This window comes from Pelodiscus sinensis, chromosome 1 (genome assembly GCF_049634645.1).
Source record: "Pelodiscus sinensis isolate JC-2024 chromosome 1, ASM4963464v1, whole genome shotgun sequence".
Lineage (NCBI taxonomy): Eukaryota > Metazoa > Chordata > Testudines > Trionychidae > Pelodiscus > Pelodiscus sinensis.
In genome coordinates, this window is record NC_134711.1 from 124,382,518 (window position 1) to 124,405,612 (window position 23,095).

The 23,095-nt window shown below is 39.2% G+C and overlaps 1 protein-coding gene and 1 long non-coding RNA gene across 3 annotated transcripts in view; one reads left to right on the forward strand and one right to left on the reverse strand.

The window, feature by feature from the left end:
* LOC142818694 (uncharacterized) overlaps window positions 1–23,095 on the forward strand; it is a 129,050-nt gene that overhangs the window by 43,902 nt on the left and 62,053 nt on the right. The window contains exon 3 of the long non-coding RNA XR_012896275.1: window positions 498–592. This is a non-coding gene — a long non-coding RNA (uncharacterized LOC142818694). The remainder of the gene's footprint in view (window positions 1–497; window positions 593–23,095) is intronic.
* The window catches only part of WNT7B (Wnt family member 7B), a 130,669-nt gene continuing 122,873 nt past the window's right edge, over window positions 15,300–23,095 (reverse strand). For both annotated transcript variants that reach the window (XM_075900022.1, XM_006127759.4), the window contains one exon: window positions 15,300–15,779. In XM_075900022.1, the coding sequence (XP_075756137.1) occupies window positions 15,300–15,779 (480 nt within the window). The remainder of the gene's footprint in view (window positions 15,780–23,095) is intronic.

Below are 23,095 nucleotides of genomic sequence, written 5' to 3' on the forward strand. Positions count from 1 at the left end.
GGGACAAAGTAGATGAGGTAATATAATTTACTAGCCCAAATTCTGCTGGTGTAGAGACAAGCTTTTGTACCATATGGAGATCATCCTCAGGCCCTAAAGCTTCTCTCTCACCAACAGAAAATTGGGAATAAAAGTTATTCCCTCACCAACTTTGTCTCTCTAGGATCCTGGGACTTGCAGGGCTACAGCCACACTGCATAACTATAAGAGGGTCAGTTAATACTAACTTTGATATGGACACATGGAAATTGATTCAAGATGGCCAACTTTTTTTTCATTTAGGCTACAAAATAGCTTTTGGGTTTCCTCTGCAAAGGCTAATTTCCCAGTGGTGACCTCAGGGTGCAAGACTTTCTATCTCTTTACTAGCCAAATCCATCTAGTCCCCCGCCTTTTGTTGTTACCACCAAAACGTCTGTCACTAAAAGGTAATGATTGTGCTGCTATAAAATGGAACATTTCTCAATATGTTCTCCATCTTTCTGATTTTTTTTCAGAAGCTGTTCTACCTGAAAGGAGAAGATCAACAAGAGATGGAAGATGGTTTTTCTAAATATCAAAACCAACTTCAAATCAAAAGGCTGTTTTGGAGGTAAACAATGTGGCTATAATGTCAGTGTGGATCCTTCTAGTTGTAGATAAAAAGAAATTCTCATTCATTCTGAAGAGAAACCACATCCTGTATTATGCTGATGAAACCTAACAGATAAAGCAGTTTCACTGTGACACACATGAGTTTGATGTAAACTGTTCAGATTTATGAAAGGACTTCATCTAACTGTATACCTATGCCCAGAATACATTTCCAGTTGTTCCACAGCAAAGCGGAGTGCCAGACACACATTGCCATAGACTTGAGGGTACTGTTGGAGGCCCAGAGGATTTTTTCCCCTATTTTGCAATTTGAAGCAAAGTGAAGAAAACTACATGAGATGAATTAAATACTTTATGTACAGTACCTGCATATGACAGTGTACAGGCAGTCCCCGGGTTACATGGATCCGACTTACATCAGATCCCTACTTACAAACGGGGTGAGGCAACCCCGCACTAGCTGCTTCCCCCCAGCAGACCAGGGAGATGCGAAGCTAGCGCCCCCCCCCCCCCCCCCCCAGCAGACCAGGGAGGCTTTTCTCAGCAGACAACTCAGCTTGAGAATAAAGGACTGAGGGAAGTGAGGTGTGGGAGAATAAAACTGAGCTCTGGATAAATGTTTGGCTAGAGTTTCCCCTACAATATGTACCAGTTCCGACTTACATACAAATTCAACTTAAGAACAAACCTACAGTCCCTATCTTGTACGTAACCCGGGGACTACCTGTATAGAAAATTACTTGAATAGTGATCAGATTTACAGGAGAATGCCATGAGGATAGCAGAACTCTTTGACAATATAAGTTTCTGGTTTCATTGTTGTTCATAAATTCAAAATGTGCAGATTATACAAAAGTTTCAAGATAAGTAAGTCACAAACAGACTGCAAAGAGCTACCAAAGGATCTTTCAGAGCTGAGTGACTGGACAAAAAAATGGTAGATGAAAGTGAGTGTTGATAAATGCAAAATAATACACATGGGAAACATTATCCCAACTATCCATATAAAATGATGGGGGTATAAATAAGCTGTTACCACTCAAGAAAGAAATCTTACAGTCATTGTGCAGAGCTGTCTGAAAACACCCATTAAGTGTGCAGTAGCAGTCAAAAAAGCAAACAGAATGTTGGTAATCATTAAAAAGTGGATAAATAATAAGGCAGAAAATATCATTCTGTTTCTATATGAATCCATGGTATGCTCACAACTTGAATACTGTGCGCAGATGTGGTCACCCCATCTTAAAAAAAACCCCAAATATTGGATTTGGAAAAGGTTTCAGAAAAGGGCAACAAAAATGATTAAAGGTTTGGTATGGCTTCTGTATGAGGAGAGATTAGTAAGACTGAGACTTTTCAGCTTGGAAAAGAAACGACTAAAGGGGGATATGATTGGGGTCTATTAAATCATGACTGATATAGCAAAAGTAGATAAGGAAGTGCTATTTACTCCTTCCTATAACACAGAAACAAGGGGTCACCAAATGAAATTAATAGGCAGTAGGTTTAAAACAAACAATAATGATTTCTTCACGCACCACACATTCAGACCATGGAACTCCTTGCCAGAGGATTTTGTGAAGGAAAAGATTACAACGCAGTTCAAAAAAGAGCTAGATAAATTCATGCGGGTTAGGTCCATCAATGGCTATTAGGCAGGATGGGCAGCTGTGAAATCCCTAGCCTCTGTTTGTCAGAAACTGGTAATGAGCAATAGGAAATGGATTACTCGATGATTGCCTGTTCTGTTAATTCTGTTTGGAGCACCTGCCATTGGCCACTGTCAGCAGACAGGATATTGGACTAGATGGATCTTTGGTCTGACCCAAAATGGCCCCCCTTATTATTTAAGGGTTTGATTCTGTAAGATATTGCACACTTTAGCCTAAGTGCAGAAAAGGACTTAAAACTTGTTCTTTATTTTAAGCACCTGAATAATTCCATGGACGTTTGATACAGCTCCTTAGTGTGATTTTTTTTTTTAAATGATGCTCCCTCCCTCGTTATTATGCATATGAAATACTTGTTCTTTTTTGGTAATAGAGCTGTGTGAATACTGCAAAACTAAGAAATAATTGCCAGCACTTGTTTAAATGAGACAGTGAATTCATGTTGGTGTTGCTCATGAACCTGGGTGTTTGCTTTTCATGAAAAATTGCCAGTACAAATGTGCCTTCTATTATTTTGGTCTCAAGATTGTTTGTGGAAATGTTGGGCATTCTTGTTGAAATATGCACTGGCTGGTGAGTGTATATACATGTGTACAGTGGTTATTAATGCAGAGGTGGGTAATAAAATAGTGGTGGTTGGCCATGGTTAGCCTTTGTTGGATTTCCACCACTATATTTACCTGCACCTCTATAGGTATGGGCAAATGCAGTTCCTATTGGCCTCAGATACAGCTCTCATTGGCTGGGAACACTGATCCGTAGACAGTGAGGGATGCAATTGCTGGTACCTGTGGAGGCAATATAGTGCTGATGGCCTACCAGCAGCTAACCCAGGCAAACTGTATCCAGCCCCTGGGCCAATATTTGCCCTCCCCAGGACTAATGGAAGGGGAAGCTTGAGAGAGAAATTTAGCTCTTCTACCACTGCTAAAAGCATAGGGGGGATTTCTCTTGCTTTCTCTGGCTTGTGGGAGAAGAGCGCTCCTCCTTCACAACTCCTTAGTTGGTGTGATTGGAACCAGCTATAAACACTATAAACAGCTATAAAACCTTGTGGATATTTGTGAGACAAGCGTCAGTATGGCCACCCTGCTTCCTCTTTGTGTATTTGGGAGTCATCTCTTTGTAAATTGGATAACCAAGTGCAGCATATGAGTAACAAATAAGAAACTGTCACAACCAGTAGGGTCACAGCCCATGGGATAAAAGAGATTTGCATAAAGTAGTCCCTGAAAATGTTTGACCAACAAACAAATTAGAAGTTAAAATCTGCTTGTGGATGATTTGCAGAGAAAAATGGAGACACAATCCTTGGAGAAAACTGTTCCCAAAATTCCGTCATCTCCAGCTAGTAGAGTTGTATAGGAATTATAATGCACCAAGGACCTAATGCTCAGCACACTGGGCTGTGCAGAAGCACAGTGGTTTGTCATGAGCAAGGCATTTCAGGATTAGAGTTTAAATTATAATTCCAGTTCTGCAAGTTTTGTAGACATTCAGTGGGGTGACATAACTGTCATGTGTATTAATTTGAATGTGAATATTCATGGTACAATTTTAATTATTTTGTAAAACTCTACTAAAGCAAATCTGACTAGTTTAGCACCCATAACAGAACAGGCAAGGAAATTCAGGTGAAGAACTTTCACAAACACACATGCTTATCATGGTTAATGGCAGTGGACAGACACGTAGACTGCCCCAGGTAAAGCAATTTAAATATAATTGAGTGGCCAGTCTATCCAATGTTAAAGGTAAATGCACTGCGTTATATTTGTTCCCTGGCAGTCATTCTTGCTAAACTGGAAGTTTGTTAGGTTTGTATTCTATGGAATTTACATTAAAATAGCTGGAAGTTAGGACTTTCTCCTCTTGGATTCTTCCTTCTCTATGGTGACAACTGTGTTTACGTCGAGGCAGCCTTTCAAGAGAACAAATTCCATTCTGTTTAAGGGTGTAGATGGATTTCCCTTGTATTGATTTCCTGGCACCTGCCATTACCTGTGAACTACTTGCTTTGTTAGCTAACTTTATTAGTTTACTTTATCCTTGCTTGGTACCAGAGTGATTCTGCAATCTTTGTTGAAGGTGTCCAACCACATGCTCTCATACAGCACATTCGGAATTGAACTCTGCTTTTATTTGTCCCTGATCTCTTGCAATTAAAGAAACTTTCTACCATGCTTGGGAAAACATTTTAAAAAGAAATATGAACCAGCTCCCTTCCATGTAGCAGAGCCCAAGATGATAGATTTGAGTAAGATAGTAATATTATTGCAGTGCTGCCTTAGAAAAGCCCTGTGCAGTAGGAGCTTCCATATGTAGGTTCATCTCTGCCATCAAGTATGCCATTCCCATCAGCATGCGCTCTCATGGGTCAGAGCCAAAACAGGCAGACATTGCCACATCAGTTTTAATAAATGTTACATCTAAATCTTGGAACCTGAACCAGAATCTGAACTACTTCTCACCTATCCTTTCTGGGGGATGCGGAGTGGGTGGGAGAAAAAAAGCCAAGCTATTTTCAGTTACTGCCCTCTCTCATTTACTGATCCAGGGAAAGGATGTGTAACAGCACAGCACTCGTGTTTTGGTGACTCTGATGGGGGTTGGTTTTGCAAACTTTGAAAATCATCACTAATGCACATGTTATAAAGTCTGATTTTTCCTACACTTGCTTCATACCTTCCTCCAAAAGAAAACAGTCCCCTAGAAATTTCACATACCAAATCTCATTTCAGGATAGAATTTTTCAGGCAAGTTTTGGGAAAAACAGTAGTCTTAAACTTATCAAATAAGATTTTCAAAAAGGGATCTCAAGGTCTGGCAGGTGACTCCATATTTAAAAGTACTGAGCATTTTCCATCTCACTCACTAGTTTAGTTTCCTATTCTAAACATTTTAGTCACTTTATTTTTTAATTTCCTGTTGACATTTTGAAAATATTCTTAATGTGAATTTGGCTCATCACCTATCCAAAATGGAGTAGACTGTAAGCTCCAACTTTTTGTTGTTGTTGTTTGGTTGCTTCTGCTCAGCAGAATAATCTTATGGTGTAATAATGGCTGTCTAGTTGGGGTGTGTGTGTGTGTGTGTGATTGTTGTTTTGTATTGGGGAGAATAAACACAAGTACATGTAAAGAGCATGAGACAGAGCCTACAGTGAGGTAGGGAAGCAATGGGGTAAGCATGGATTCAGTAAGGGCAGATTTATAAAAAAGAAGCACAGAAATGCTCCCCTTTTCATCTCAATCTGCTGACCTCTGTTTCCACCCAGCCCAGCTTGGAAACGGGGTTAAGAAGATTCGTGCCTGGAACTGAGTAGCAAAACAAAACTGGGGAATTTATCTTGCTTATTCTTTTGCCATTTTTGTTGTTGTTTTTGTTTGTTTTTTTTGGCTAGCTTAGGCTTCACTATTCATAGGGGCTATGGGGCCAACTTGAAGAAATGTTCTTTAAAGTGGCAGGATGCAGTATTTGTTTCTTTTTGTTTTTCTTCCCCCATAAGTGGTACCTTTGAGACCACTCATACAGATGGTTTTCACATTGATTAATTTTTAATAAAAGTTTATAAATCTAAACTGATCTGCTGCTCACCCCATGCTGTGCTGCTGACTCAGAGGCAAGGGTAGGAAGAAACAGGGCAAAGCATGGAAGGGCACAATTTTACAAGGGAATGTGGATGGGAGGCAAGGGATTGGGGAGGATGCGGGCTGAGGGAATGTGACAGGGATGAGGTATATGGTGGGGACATAGTGGGGACAGAGAAAACCAGAAGAAGATATGAGGAGGATCAGGAAGTCATAGTCAGGAAAACACAAGACAGTCTATTATCAAGATTAAACATTGAGGTTTGGATATTCATATCCACACCAGTCCCATTGCATTGCACCTGAGCTATAATAAAGTAGGCCCAGTTGCTCAACTTTTGTTAATGAAGCTAATCAATTCAGGATGGAAGTGGATCATTCACAGCATTTGGTAAGGAGGTGTGACTATCCAAATGCTGTGAATGATCCACTTCCACATTAGTTAATTAGCTTCATTAACAGAAGCAACTTCTTCTTTATATATACCCCTCCTTCAGTAACTTCCACTCCAGTTCATCTGATGAGGTGGATTTTACCCATGGAAGCTCATTCTCTAATAAATCTTACTTTCTAAGATGTCACAGGACTCTCCATTGTTTTTTCAGTTTAAGGGTTAATGTTGTTACAGATAAAGGTGGGGGGAGAGGGAGGACGTGGGACCCCTAAATATAAAAAATAAGTTTAAAAAAATGAAATTGTTCTGTAATGTTAAATGTTTTTAAAATCTCTAACTAAGCGACAGTCACCTGGCGGCACTAGGGGAGTTTGTATGTGCCTCATTGCTTTTCATTTCAGATCATTCTGATTAGAAGCTCAGCTCAAATCTGAGAACTCTAAAATGGTCATGCTCCTAGATAAGCCAATGGGAGTCCTGTGTGGGCATCTGCAGGCAGGAAGTTAACCCATGCCTTATGGAATGGGTAAAGTGCTTAGGACCCAAGAACTCCTGTGTTGTAGTCTGAGCTCTCAGTAATCATGCTATGACTTTTCCATTTATAACATTGGGGATAATAACATTCCCATGGGCATGTTGCACACAGAATAAATAAAAGTTGCAACGTACTGTGGAGATGAAAATTAGAATGTTGGCTCTAGCATAACCACTGTGGCCTTCAGAAAGATGCGGGGATGGACACAATTATTAGGAAATCTACTGTACTGCAGGTGGCAATTACTATAAAGAATTCTTCAGTCAGAATAAGATAATCTTGTTCAGTGGCTTGTAATAGGAATACAATGTATTATTACTACTTAGGAGAGGCTCTGTTTGACTAAGCAAATACCATTAGAGCCAACTATTTATAACTGAACACACTTGAATAAGAAACATGTGGGGAATAAAACTCTTGTTAGTTTATTTGTCCTAACTTAGCTGAAATGTAGCCCTGTAATTATGTACTGGATGTCATGGACAGAGAAACTGGTGACCGCAAACACACTTCCTCATTCCTTCTCCTTCCTTCAGGAGTGGTTCAGATCAGGTATTCAGCTGAAACTGCCAAAACGCATATTTTCTTACCATTTCACAGGGAGCCATCTCCAAATATTTCTCACTTGGGTTCACACTGTTTTTTTTCTTTTAGGAAACTAGAAAAATCTTTTGATTAGCCCATGTAGTTGGGCAACCATTCCTCCCACCTTAACCCACAAAGAGAAAAATAAAAACATTAAAAACTCTTCTGTTATTGCACAAGAAACTAATTCCCCATCTAAGGGGACTAGACAGCACATGTGAACAATCAGGATGGGGGTGGGGAATAATAGGCAACTATATAAAACTCTCTCTCTAAACTTGGGACAGCTGGTCACCCCATACCCTGAATAGATATTCTATATCACATAATAGTAACACAAAACATCTTTTCTGTGATATTTACATTAACCTACTGTTTGCGTCTCCATAAGAGTATCTGATACCAGATGCACTCCTGTGCCAGAAACGTAGGAACAAAATGTGGTGGGTAGACAAACCTGTCTTGCTGCATTGCTTCTAGCCTTTTAAAAAAAGAAATAATTTATTGTGCTCTGCTGGTACATTTACAGGAATGAAATACATTATATATGGCTAATGATTATTGTTTGACCATGAAAGTATCTGTTGAAAAGATTATAATGGGCACAAAAGAGAGTTCACGCTATCACACAGCATTATTGGCCAATGGGACCCTGTATGCATTTGGTATTTTAGTTGAGAAAGCTAAGGAAGACAGGGTTTAATTGCACTGGACAATAAATTTACAGCTGGTGCCTTAACATTATGCTTTTCCATAACTACAGTAGGTGGGACTGAGCTTTCAGTGCTAGTTCTAGTGCTCGTGCTGTAAGTCTCTGTAGCATTCTCTTGATGTCTGAGTAAGCGAAGAGGGTCCAGAGGGCCATTTTTCATCTTCAGTTTCCTCACCTAAGTCAAGTCAGTATAATGAGAGGCGCCTCCTTTGTCAAGTGCTGTGGGATGAAAAATGTTAGGTAAGGGTTTGGTGCCATGTCATAGCACACATAAGTTGATTCATACCAGTTGGAATGAAAAGCAGTAAGGGATGACCTTAGAGAAGAAATTTAGAGGATTTAAAAGGATGAAACCAATAGGGTTCTATAGAAATTGCAGTGCTATAATAATTCCTCCTGATAGCTATAGAATACAGAATAATCTCTTTTATAAATGGCTTTGGCATCATCCCATGGAAATCTCTAGAGAGAGCAGAACTGCCATTTGAGAGGTTCCCTTTCTCACAATAAAAAAGCTGTACCTGAGCCCTTAAGCTTCTTGGGCTACATCTACACTGTAGTAGAGTATCCTGAAATAGCTATTCTGTGTCTTTTGAGTGTGCCCAATATTTTGAAATTTAACTGGCTCACTATTCCAATGTCCCTGTAAACCTCATTCCACAAGGTGTAAGGGACACTTCAGAATAGCGCTTTATTTTGAAATAAGTGCTGTGTAGACAGCACCACATTTCAAAATAAGCTATTTTGAACTTGACTTGAAATAAGCTATGCAACTTGCATAAATCAAATGAGTAGCTTATTTCGAGCTACAGATGCAGTGTAGATGTACCCCCCATGTCTATTTTTCATCTTGAATAATATTTACCAACTCAAAGAAGTGCTAGAAGAGTTGATGTGCAGTGAACAGTAGTGTCAATAATATGTAACTATTATCTTCAAAATTCTGCTATAAAAATAATTCATAAAAAGAAACAAGGTAAAATCTTCCATTACCTTTAAGTCTTAGTAACACACTGTCTTTTTAACATGTTTGGGTTATAGGCCAACCTAGAGTCCAATGGCAGGATGCAGCCCATGCAAGTTACTGGATATAGCTGATGCCTGGGTGTTTAACAACTGGGATTTTAACAGTCTGGTGTGTTCATGAAAATGCAGATAAACTAAAGCAACATGAGAATGCTCAGAAATAGTACCTAGAGAAGCATTAAGCTTATGTTAGATTGCTTCTAATTGCCACAATACTAATTAAGCATTTACTCATTCGGATCAATTTTTTTCACTCAGGTCAAATCCTTGCAATTAAATGCAAATCGCATTTAAGAACAGTGTCTTATTGTCTAAGTGAGTATTGGTCCAACTCCCAAATATATCCTTGAATTATTTGTATGAGTCTTGCTCAAGGATACAGGATAGAAGGAAGACACAAGAGTAGGTTGAAATAAAAGGAAATCACATAACCAGACATGTATGGGCACAGCCAGAATCAATAATACTAATATTAATATTAATTATTAATGATTAATTAATTTAGATTGTAAGCTCTTTGGGTCACACCTATCTTTTTTTGTATTGTGTTTGTATAGCACCTGAAACAACTGGACTCCTGGGCCATGTCTATAGCTTCTAGTTGCTGCAACAGTATAAGTAATGTATACAAATAATAATAAACAAACATGTATGTTAATAAGATGTACACCAAGAAATTCAAAGTAGTACTAGAAATCTAAAGAAAATAAACACCCAGGAGAGGTGCATGTGTAGAATAAAATAATGTTCTTTCACTGGGGTGATGAGGGCTCCTTTTCATTCACAGCTGCCTGAGTTAATCATTAAGACCCCTATACTGTAATCAGGTCTGCGTGCAGGGAGGGGGTGGCTTGCACACATGTGGATGCAATTACAGGATCAGGGCTAAAAATATTAGTAGTTTTTAGACTGCTAAACAAACAAATGTTTATAAATACATGTCAAACAGGAGCTGGAGGCAGAAAGTTTGGCTCTGGATCCAAATATTCCCAAAGTCAGTGGTATTTTGGATTTGGTTTGGACCAAATATAAAATAATATATGCATATTCACCAGTCTATTATTTAGCCTCTATAAATCCTGATCATCTTTTACTGTATGGTCCCTTTAGTCTAAACAGACTTCAGGTAGGAGTGTATTACACGGATGTCAAGGCCCTCTTACATGGATGGAGCAATGTAAATGAGAATCAGGCGCTGACGTCTCCAAAAGCTAGTGCATCACTGACACTGGAAATAATGTATATTATTAAAAAATGGTTGTTTTTAGATGTTAATGCTGAAATTTCCAGCAGTGTTATTTCTTCTGCTTTGGTATCCTGTGGAGCTGATCACCACCAGCAGCCATGGAGTAAATAAAAACTGCAGGCTCTATTCTAGATTGAACAAAAAATAATAATTTGTGTGTGTGTGTGTATGTACATACTGTATACAGAGAGAGGGACCTTTACAAAATGAACCCACACGTTTATTTGAAAAGGCCATAAAGAATAAAAAATGAAATTAATAAAGAAAGCCCCAACTTCATCCTTTTCATATCAGTAAGAAATCTGTCCAGTTTCTTGACACCAGCTCAAGCACCAAGAGCAATAGACTTGCCAATTTTGTCTGGGCCTGATTTTTGAAATGAAAACATTGAGTTTTCAGAGATACAAAATAGGGGCTTTCCATTGAGGAAAAAACTCTGTATTTGAGTTCTGCACATGCTGTGTTCTGTATGCAGTAAGCATCTGGCAAAACCAGTATCATGAACTTCCAATATTGTATAACAACGTTCTCTCTTTGCTCCTAGAATTAGTTTGCATATATGTATGCTTCATCCTCATCTGTTGCTCTGATTCTGACAAAAGAATTCTGGGTGTTTTCCATGTTCATTCTGGGCACAGTCATTACAAGAATACCTCTTCATGATCAAAAGTGGAATGTGCAGTCATTCTGCCCTGCTATGATAATTGCCATGTTGGCAAATTATTTCAAGTTTTGAAGAAGCATATTTCTGTGGAACTCAGATTTTTATTCTGTGACCTTCATCTCACACCCAATATCACTTTGGGTATGTCTACATTACGGGACGAAGTCGAATTAAGATACTTAACTTGAGCTACATCAATTGCATAGCTGAAGTCGAAGTAGCTTAACTCGACTTTTGGCACTTTCTACACAGAAGGAACACTCTACACTCTTCTTTTGACTTCCCTTACTCCTCATGAAAGTAGGGTTACCGGCATCAACTGGCGTGCCCCTCTCACTTAGAATTAGCTGTCTTAACTAGATCGCTATTTCGAACCCTGGAAGATCGACAGCAGTAGCTTTGATCTCCTCTGCAGTGTAGACTTACCCTTTGTGTTATAAGGTTTGACCAAATAAAAAAATCTCTGTAAAATGTGATTGGAATTTTATGGTTTCCTGTGGCTTCCACTCACATCTTGTTTTAGGTTTGTTAAAAGATTTTCAAACCTTCTGATGAGATTAATATACTTTCCAGATTTGTTTTGGAAATTTAATTATTATAATTTTACTAAGAAAGTTTCATATGATTCTGTTAAGTTTCCCATAATATAGTTGAAAGGTACAATATTCTCTCTCTTATCTGGGGATAAAATTCTGCTTACATTTAAACTGGTGTAAACCTAGAGTAAATTGATTTGTTTCAATGAAGTTACTCTGGTTTTAGTTTATACAGACTTTGGCTATATATGTAGCTAGATGTCTTTCCTGAAGGGAAAAATATTTTAACAAACCATACTGTCTAAATGTAGTACAAGAAAAGATACAAATGGCATATGCATTGAGAAGATTATTTCTCTTCTACTCAGTGTCACAGGTTTAATGTTATAAAAGCATCTCTTGAATCCTGATTCAGCAAGATAACTAAGTATGTTAATGTAATTTTAAGCATGTGACTCGTCCTATTGACTTTAAAGTCCTTCATTGTAACAGGACATACAGTATTCGCAGGTCTCTTACATGTTCCTCATTATCTTCACATGTTCACTCATCTGCAGTAAAGGACTTTGTAGGGCAGTGCAAGCAACTTCCATTAATTTCTTGACCCATATGCATACAGCTGCTGTAGACTTGGGAAGCATAGAGTGCACCATTGACAAAAAAGCCTTAACCCAAATGACTATTACACATGTTTTTAAATGCTTTAAAAGGGTTGATAAGTAAACAAAACAAAAAACAAAAACAAAAAAAGGGAGAGTCTAGAAGGGGGAGAGTTAAGTTTTAATGGAAACATGTTTCATATTTTTTTTGTTTGCTATACAACATTAACATAGTAAACAAATTGATCTTTGTTCTTAAACTCTTTAACAACATACAGTATTTTGAGCTCTGTCATTGTAAGTTACTGTAAACCATGTTGTGTTGCTGGTAGCATTCAAACCTTTTATCACAGGTCTTTGACATTGAACTACTTTTTTATTTCAAGGAAGGTTATTTGTAAGCTATTTGCTTTTGTGAACACCTTAATAGATTTGATGTCATTTTTTGCGTGTTTCAGTTCAGTATGGGCAGTGGTGCTTTCTGACCAAAACACATTTAAACTATTTTTTCTCTATACATAGAGCAAAGTCCATGCACTGTTGTGGTCGGCCCGTTTTGTGCTGTATAGAACCTCTCTGAACACCCCACCGCAAATGAGCAAAACTTCTATAGGATGATCTGACAAATCCACAGTAGAAAGATCAACATGAAGAATAGCTGACTTAACTATTTAAAATGGGGGTGGGGGGAGGGATGGATGGATGAGAGAGTTTCATTTTGGTCCACTTTTTGGGGTGGTTGGTGTTATAATATATATATTTTTTACTCAGTGTAGTTCACAATAATTTAAAATACTCTATAGACATTTAAACGATATACAATAACTTAATTGGATTCCTCAATTGTACTTAACAAATACTATTCTAATATATTTACAATATCTAGTACCATATAACTGTGCATTACTGTGCATGGGAGCTTTATTTGCTTCTTGTAAAAAATGAGCTGAAAGTACAGTATATAATTATTGTTCAACAACAATACTCATGAATCAAAAGGGACGTTAAATTGTATAGCATGGTTCTGGCATGAATGGGGGCAGCCACTTCAATGGAGTTGTGTTAATTTTTTTTCCGAAAGCTGCATTTAGACCATGGGCTGGGATTTTCAAAAGTGATTCTAGGTGCCTCAATTGCTGGGTTCTCCACTGAACATTCTTTGAAAGGGGCCTAATTTTCCAAGGGGAGGGAGTGACCAACACCTGAAAGTCACCTCCCTTTTGGGGTCTCAAGGCAGTATTCAAAATCACTGGTCACTTTTGAAAATGTAGGCCCAAAATTTTAGGAGTAATTGGTAGATGACTCTTTAGAAAACATGGCTGAAGGTCCAGATTTCAGTAACTAGACAATATTTCGTCTGTTTCCTGCCAGCCAGGTAGCGGCACTTGCTAGAAAATTACACTTGCTGTGTGATGGGAGCAGTTTTATTGCTGCTGGGAATATCTGGCTCTTGGGATTAAATTTGCTGTGATTTACAACCCTATTCTGAACAGAGATTTTTTTTTTTTTTAATATTCCATGTAGGGAACAGGGAGTGTGAGTTAGAGTTGAACATAGGTATAAAGATCCAACTTCTTAACATTCTAAATATTTACTAGTGGGGTGGGGGTAACATGTAGTTGTCAAGCTTAGAATAATGATGACTTAAAAAAAGTAACCCAGGCTAACTAATCAGCAATGTATTAGCTTTGTGTGGTATGCTAATGAAGCCGCCATGAGTCAGAGGTCAAAGCAGCATGGAGTACAGCTAACCTATTTTTATTAATTTCTTAGCGGGGCGAGCGTAAACGCTTTCAAAATAGGATGTTGTCAGGTTTGCTGACGGGAAAGGGGGATGGAAAGGAGGCAGTTGCCTTGGGGCCCAGCAACTAGAGCACTGGGACCCCTTGATTTGCCGTAGGAGAGCAGAAGCGCTCCTCCACATGGTTCGGTGGGGGGAGGGGAAGGGTTAGAAAGGGTGCACTGCGGGCTGGGTGGTGCTAAGGGCTGACTGCTCTCAGACCCACCCTTTCTGGGACCCCGGAGCCTGGGTCCCCCCACATCTTGTCCTGGGGCCTGCTATAGCTGTCAGCCCTACTGGATGTTGTAAAATTTGCAAAGAAGTATAATTGTTTGAAAGATCCTGCTATGGGACTTCTCTTCAAAGCAAAACCTTTAATACCTGTTGAAGCATGTCTCTGTGCCTTAAAATTACCCATGCCAAGATGAAAACAGGTGCTCCCTGCCCCAACTCTGAATCTTAATGCTAGTTCTTATTCAGGGATGAGCAGGAAACCACTTGTATCAAGCATTTGTAACCACAGTTTTGCATGATGTTATTGCTCAATTCTGATCATTGCTTAAGGCCTACAGTAATTGAACTCTCTAGTAGTGGAGTGACAATAGATCAGTAGCATTAAAGAACTTAGGGAGAACCAAATACAAAAATCAAAAAGTCAGAGTTCCAATAAGTTTACATTTAGTACAGAATTAAGACATAGCTACCCGTTAGTGCTTAGAATTTTTTGATACTATTAAAAACATAAATAATAATTTGTAATGTTCATTCATAGAGTTCCAGTGTCACTGGCAGCTGACGTAAGTTTGTGAACTTTATTTTTCAAATGGATTGTGGTTTTTTTCCATTTTAATATTTTTGCCTCACTATCAGTTTTAGTTTTTGCTTTACCTGCTTTTTAAAAAATTAATATGTGCAGCAATGCTGCTGTTTTTTCAATGAACATTTCATTGTCTTTAAAAAGTCTTATTTGCACAGGTTTTCAAATTTGTTTGTTTGTTTTTTTTCTAAAATATGAAAAAAGTGTCTTTTCCTTAACTCTCCTGGGATCTGTAATTCAGTCAGCTTCTTTGATATGTATAACTTAAAAATCTAATAGGAAAACTCTATAACACCCAAATTTCAGTAAAAAACAAACAAAAGAAAAAGTAGCATGTGTTTGTCAACATCACCTTAATCCTGTTGCCCTTATTTCCATTGCAGTCACAACGGCCAGCCAGCCCAAAATGCATCATCCTTAGAAGTGTAAGAGGTGGGGAGAGACTTATTTTCCCAAAGAAAAATAGATGTGCAAAATGATGCTGTAGTTGTCTGTCATACTCCACTTTCTTCACATGTGGTGATTTGTTCTGTTTATTTAAACATATGCCACTATTTGCAGGTAAACACCTCTGTCCGCTCACTGCACGTGTTGCACTTCACAAAGCAGCACCAGTGGAATTTGCAATTACACTGCCACACTTTTGTGTACTGGTGTGTGTTGTAACCCCTTCCACAACACATCATGTCACACCCGTCTGCATTAGGAGACGTACGGTTACAGAGTCGTCCCTGGGTACCCACGCTCCCCGTGGAAGCATCTTCCTCACAGTAGTTGGGAGACTTTTCGATATACACCAGATCTGTTTCCATTGGTTTCTGATAACTCCTCATCTGCTTTATCTTCAGGAAGGTTGGCTGTCGTAGTCGACTGGCCCGTACCACCTCCACTTGTACTGCAGCATTGTACTTTTCTTTCAGAATATATCCAATCTCTCTGAATTTTGGAAGTGTGGTCCAGCAGGTCTTAGTTGTACAGGAACCTGAAACGCCATGACACTTGCATTCCAATTTCATTCTCTCTTCAAGAACCTGTATGTGTGTACATATGTATATAAACATACATTATTAATGGAGAAAAATTATATTGTGTTTATAGTTAGTACTTATTAAAGCTGATTGAGATTTTTTCAAATGCATTTTAATATTATTTTGTTTGTTACAAAAACATAGTTTTCAAAAGATTTTGTGACATTATAAGAAATGTCATCAGAAAAATGTTGTTTTCTGCTTTCAAATAAATTATTGAAAGTAATTTTTAAGTCAATATGGATTATTGCAGAGGAGAGAGGAGAGGAGGAAACTCACCATGTGGTGAGACTAACCAAAAGTTCATTTTTGAAATTCTATTTTGAAAATGGGAAAAATGGAATGATACATTTTTGTTTTTGAAATCTCAATGGCATTTTTTCAAAAAGATTAAACAAAATAGCATTTTGATCAGCTCTAATAGTCGCTGAATAATTTGTGTAATTGCCATGGCATCTCTGCTCATTACATACTCAAAACATCACCCTGTATTACATATCCACCTACTGACCAAGCAGATCCCTAAAAAACCACCCTCAAAGACACTACCCTCGTTTGATCTAGCCTGAGACCAGGCAGTGGCTGGCCACAAACATGACCCGTGCACCATGCAAATTGAGATCCACAAAGAGTTCCTGAATCTAAGAGTCAAACACAAGGATAAACAAGAATATTATTTTTATTATTAGTTAATATTTATGTTGCATTATTGCCCAAAGGTTCCAGGATTATGGCCACCAAGTGCACAGCAAACATAGACAGGCTTTCCCACAAGCCCAAGTCTGAAGGTTCTTGCACCATCTCTGGGGCAAACCCAAAGACAGATTGTGACTATTTGGACACAAGTGGTCTCTTATGTACATCCTCCTTTGTAGTCCAAGAACCCTGTGCCCGTCAAGTCTGTGGCACAAGATACTTCCCTCAGTGCAATGGCATAACTGCACTGCTCAGCTCTTTTTTGGGGGGAGAGGATGGAGAGAGCAGATGTGGAGCTGCTCTCTATGACGAATGCAGGGGACACAGCATAGCAACCCTATAGAAGCTATTGTGCTCCCTACATTTCTACTCACATATATCCCTTAAATCTGTGGTGCAAACCTGGCCACTGTCTGGCCCACAATCATCATCAACTTATTATTTTATGGAAATCTAGACCTAATAATAAAACAAAGCAGTCTTACTCCTTTGTATGTGCGCAGCAGGACAAGAGTCAGGAAATCTGAGCTCCCAAGCACCACCGAAGCACTAGTGTGGCCCATCTCCTTCAGTGGTTTCACAGCAGGTCCCAGACCACGGTTGAAATGGGCAGAGGATAAAAAGGCCGAAATCTGAGCACAATAGCATATTGAAGCAGAGGGGAAGCAAAAAGTGCTTACTGCTGAAGAATAAAGGCCTTAAGTAAATGCAGTAGAACTTTGGTTAGCCCTGCAAATAGAGGGCACCCTCCTGAGTTGTTTGAATTTCACTTAAATTGTATGTTTTCTTTTCCCAAAGTTCTGGGTTTCATTATTAATGATACTATCTAGCTTTGTTTCTCTTCTGCCAGCATGCGTAGCAAGTACTAGTGGGTCAAGTATCTGGTTCAAAAATACCTTAGACTCATTAAATCCAGCCTTAGGAATCAGGATCAGACTGAGTCACTGTCAAGTTAGCCCTTCATTCTTCTGAGGTAGATAAAGGTGATTTCCACGTCATTTGCTGAGTTAAGCTAGAGGTTCTTCCAGTCTGGGCTTCAGTCTGCTTTGGGTGAGCACTGCATTCTTTGTAAGGATAGGGGTTTTGCTGGTGACCATGGCCAAAACTCCCCCTTCCCTTTTGAGACCTGAGTGCCCGCCCCCTCTATCAAAGAAGCAGAGGTACTTCATGAGTGCTGGATATATGTGTTTCATGGTATGTTTTGGAATCTTTCCAAATTAAGTGCTGTATCAGGACAAAAGGGCCTGATTTTTTTTCCCAATGGGCCTCAGTTTTATTGTGTACATTTACAAATAATGTATTATCATTTAGGCATGTACACACATCCATTAAAAAGGAAGCGCTAGTCACTGCTGGAAGCACTGGCTGACAATTCTTAGTTATGAAATCAGAATCCAGACCACCCCTGAAACGCAGCTTCAACCATGAATCAACATATCCACAGTCATCATGAATAACCCAGCAGAAAAAATAATCCATAATTGCGGACAGAAATCTATATTCTATGTAGATTTTATACCACCCTCACTTTAGATTACTAGAGTATCTGAGTGCCTTCCAGTTAGGTATTAAATGACTTAGCATGTGTCACCATGATTTATTCTTTCTTATGTTCTCCTCTTCCCAGGAGATAATTATGTGTTCAGCAGTTTTTTACTTTTAAATGTACATGCTGTATGTGTTTATATTAGGGAAGGCCAGGTACACAACAAGCACCTTGCACGTGGAGCAGAAGGTGGTGGGATTTCTCATTATTCTTAGTTCCTAGGAAAGTTTATATCATAGTCTTAGCTGCACCCTCAAGAAAATTCTTTCACAGATGAGTTTTTCCATTATGATAAAAAGTTCCATTGTGCCTGAAAAGGGAGGTTGTTGACCCACATACTCCATCTCAAGCATTAGATGACCTCTCATGGGGTATGTCTACACTACCCCGCTAGTTCGAACTAGCGGGGTAATGTAGGCATACCGCACTTGCAAATGAAGCCCGGGATTTGAATTTCCCGGGCTTCATTTGCATAAGCCGGCCGGCGCCATTTTTAAATGCCGGCTTGTTCGAACCCCGTGCCGCGCGGCTACACGCGGCACGGGCTAGGTAGTTCGAACTAGCAAGCCATTCCGAACTATCTGTACGCCTCGTAGAACATTCTACGAGGCGTACAGATAGTTCGGAATGGCTTGCTAGTTCGAACTATCTAGCCCGTGCCGCGTGTAGCCGCGCGGCACGGGGTTCGAACAAGCCGGCATTTAAAAATGGCGCCGGCCGGCTTATGCAAATGAAGCCCGGGAAATTCAAATCCCGGGCTTCATTTGCAAGTGCGGTATGCCTACATTACCACCCTAGTTCGAACTAGGCTGTTAGTGTAGACATACCCTGGGTGTGTCTAGATTACATGCCTCCATTGACAGAGGCATGTAGATTAGACAGATCGGCAGAGGGAAAGATTTAAATAATCACAGCTTCATTTAAATTTGAATGGCTGCCCCGCTCTGCTGATCAGCTGTTCGTCGGCAGATCAGGGCAGTCTGGACGCGCCATGGTCAACAAAGAAGCCTTTGTCAATCGGTGCAGGTATGCCTCGTGAAACCAGGTTTACCTGCACCAGTCAACAAAGGCTTCCTTGTCGACCGCAGCGCATCCAGACTGCCCCGATCTGCCGACAAACAGCTGATCAGCTGTTTGTCAGCAGAGGGGGGCAGCCATTTAAATTTAAATGAAGCGGCGATTATTTAAATCACCGCTTCATTTTGCTTTTTCGAAAAAACTAATCTACATGCATCTGTCAATGGAGGCATGCAGTTTAGACGTATCCTCTGATATGTTGGAGCCAGACAACTTCGTTTATGCAGCTAGCTGCCTGATATGCACAGTGGTGCTAACGTTTGCCATTTTTATCATTGGTCCGGCAATATTTGTTGTTTTACTTGACCTTTTTAAATGCTGAATCTCTGTTTTCCTTTAAAAAACAGTTTCTAGACCTTATTATTGTGGAGAAAACTTGAAAGTAAAACCTTGAAAGCTTTGAAAGCCCAGGAAAACCCCAAATGCATCCAATTGTGATTTTAAAACTCATTCATTATTTTTGTGGGAGGGAGCACTGCTTCATCCTTCTTGAATGGTTGAGGCTCAACACTGTTGAGGCCCAGTGTTCAGGTAGTTAAATTGCTAACCACTGAAGTTTGGGCCCACAGTTAATGGTGGGTGCAAAACTTTGCCCACAAAACTAGAAGTCAGGGAGTCTAAGCCTCAACCAAAATATTGTCCTGCCCCATGTGGCTTGTGTTCATATTCATTAAGAGTCAGATTCTCACCTTTGCACATGCTGTGTAGTGCCTTACTGGTTGACTGTCCTCACTGGCTTCCTACTGGCTTAGTAAGGTAGTACCAAACATGAGCAAAGGGGGGCAGAATCTAGCCCTGTCTACTCACTACTAGGAGCAACTGACCTCTTCCTACTTTTCCCTCTGATTTGGTTTGTCTCAGCAAAACATTGTAGCTCTGACCCTGAACCTTAAAGGTACTTATTTACTAAGATTTTACACACTCTGCCAGGTTGGGTACCTGATTAAAGATTAAAAATCATTAGCTTGCGTGACTCTCCTTCAAAAATTCCATTTGTCATATGTCAGGGCTTCATATCTAACCTTGAATAGTTTACAGCAAGATCTACTTCCCAAACCAAATTCCCATCACTTGACTTGCTGTCTGAGACTAATATCAGAACATTCTTTAGACCAACTTTCCATAGGCAGTCCACTCCCAATAGGGTCTTGCCAGATATCATTTTCTAACTACTCCTGCTACTTCAAGATATGAATTGTGAAATACAATGACTGTTTTATTCTACAGATTTTGTACTAATATAAATCATATCGTTACATGCAATTTTGAGTGTTGCCCTCCTCAAGTTTAGTAGACAAGCCTTACTGGGAAGAATTATTGTGGGTTCCTTCCCTTTTTTCCTGAATGGATAAAAACCAAAATAAAATGCAGCTCCCAAAAACCCATTTTGTAAATTTCAAATCTAGGCCCAAGTGCATTATATCAGATGCAGTATCTGTGCCTATTAAAACTCTATCTGGATTTTATATGTATAATAATATATATAGTAATATTTTGCATGTTTATTTTGGCTTGACCTTCCTGGTTTGGGTTTTCCTTGGTGGAAAAGAACATTTTTTGGCTCAAATGTTTAATGTAACAAAACCCATATTACTTTTCACTGCAGCATCAAAAGAAATAAAAAACTCAAATAGCTTTTTGATTAAAATATTCAAGAGGTCAACTTTTGCCTTCAGTAATATTCATCCAAAGAAGAGATGGATTCTGACTCCTTACACTAGTGTATCATCACTTCCCCTGAGACTATAGAGGATAGGGGGGCCAGTAGAGCCTATTCATTAGGAGGTAGGAATGGGTACTGTTTATACCTTTGTCTCTGAATAAGTGTGGAGCTAGTAATTCCATCAGATGACCAATCTCAAGGAGTATCTGCAAGATCATGGTTGAGATCCCTAACGTTTCATTCGGGGCCAAATCCAGCTTCTGTAAACCAAATAATGGTGCATGTCCCATCTTATATGGTCTGACATCAGCATGAAAAATAGGAGTATTCTAGCCAGATGGTTACTCCTAATGTTTCCCCAGAAAGAAGCAGAACTGTCCTCACCCCTCACCATCCTGCCAAACAATACTTAAATTCTGCAGGACAGAAAAATATAATAGCCAGTCCACTGTGTCTGCCCCGTATCTCTTTCTGGTGAAAATGGTCCATTCATCTCTCACCCAAAGTCTCCTGTTTAGTGGGGAAATAAGAGTAGGCTCTCAAAACTGCTGCCCATCAAACTAGGGCTGTTCCTGCCAGGTAGAAGGAGGAGGCCATAGAGCCTTATCCACCAACTCCTGTAATTGTTTCCTGCCCAAGGAACTGAATAATCAGTTTTAAATAGAAACTGATTTTTTCCCCCTCTATACTCAGGCTAGGTCTACACTACGAGTTTTCTCGGCAAAAATATGCTAATGAGGGACTCATTTGCATGAGTCATGATCTCTTTTGCATATTTCTGCTGATCCATTTTTGGCAGGGGTTTTTGCGCAAAAACAAGCAGTGTGGACGTTTTCTTCTTGAGCAAAGCCCCTTTTTTTCTTCAAGATCCTTATGCCCCAAAAAAGGAGGTTTACTGGTCTTGCAGAAAAAGGGGTTTTTGCGCAAAAAGGTAACATCCACACTGCTTGTTTTTGCGCAAAAATGGATTGGCAGAAAATATGAAAATGAGATCATGATTCATGCAAATGAGTCCCTCATTAGCATATTTTTTGCCGAGAAAACTCGTAGTGTAGATGTAGCCTCATTGTTTCAGCTATACGAAGTAATCTTCCAGGCAGCCAGAAGATAACCCAGTGACCTTACAAAAGACTACATTTTGGGCTGGAGCTTCTTACATTCAATGTTAGGAGCATGTTTCTAGGGGAAAAAAAATAGCCCAATATTTTCTTCCCTTAATTAGTGACTACTGAGTAAAAACCCAATTGATTGATAAACCCAATGCATTGATAAACTGTTGGAAACATTTATTTTCATTTGTCTGGTAAAAGCAGTGTTATATTATCAGTTCATCTTCCTTTCCTTCCCCTCATAAGCAAACAAACAAAAAACCTCTTTTGTAATTGAGATACGCCATGAGAGTTGTTTTCACCTTTTAACAAGAAGTTAAGATTAATGGTATATGTTCCTAGAGGTTACTCTTTCTGAATTCTATAATACAGATATTTCCTAAAATACATAGCAGAAAGCTCTGTGTCTCATAAAAACAGCATAAAAGCTTACAGGATTTTATCAACATTTAATTTTTAGTTGCTGTACCCAAGTTTTGTTCATAAATAGTTTTTGTAACCACTTACATTTTTACCAAACCTTTTAATGACTTTCAGCCGTTTGTGGTAACAATTACATTAAACTTCCAAGTACAGTTCAGACTATTTTGATCCATAGCAATCATTTTAAAAATTACATTGGAGTTACTTCAGTATTTTACACACCTCAGTGCTGCTTTATAGAGCTCAGCTCTTTCATCAGTAGCAAATTACTGTTTCATCAACAGTCCTGAGTACCTAGTTCTTCCAAACAGCACTGATGTCAACTCTGTCACTTATCAGAAAATTCACAAACTGGATATTAGTTTGAACAATATTTGGAAGTGCAATGCATAGCAATTTGAGAAGGCCAGCTTAAAAAAAATCCTGAAAAAACCCAAATACCTGCCTCTTTCAAGGGCTATTCTATTGGAATAACATTATATGCTGTGCTATGGTTGAGTGTCAGAGCAATTTAGCTATATATGAAAGAGGAGGTGTATCACTTCATAAGGGGAGTTGGAAGCATTCTAAGAAGACTCCACTTGTGTAGAGTTAATTCTTCTCAGTGCTGCCTCTGAGGTCTAAAATATTAATCAGTTTAGTTAGAAATGCACCCATCCAAGTGATGAATTCCTAGATCCCTGTCCAATGAGAGTGTTTTCATTAACTTCAGTGGGGGGCGAAGGAGTTAGATCAGGCTGTAGATTCTATAGGTGGGGAGGGGGTTTCTTACACCCTTTCTTTGACAATGATTCTGTGGTGGTAA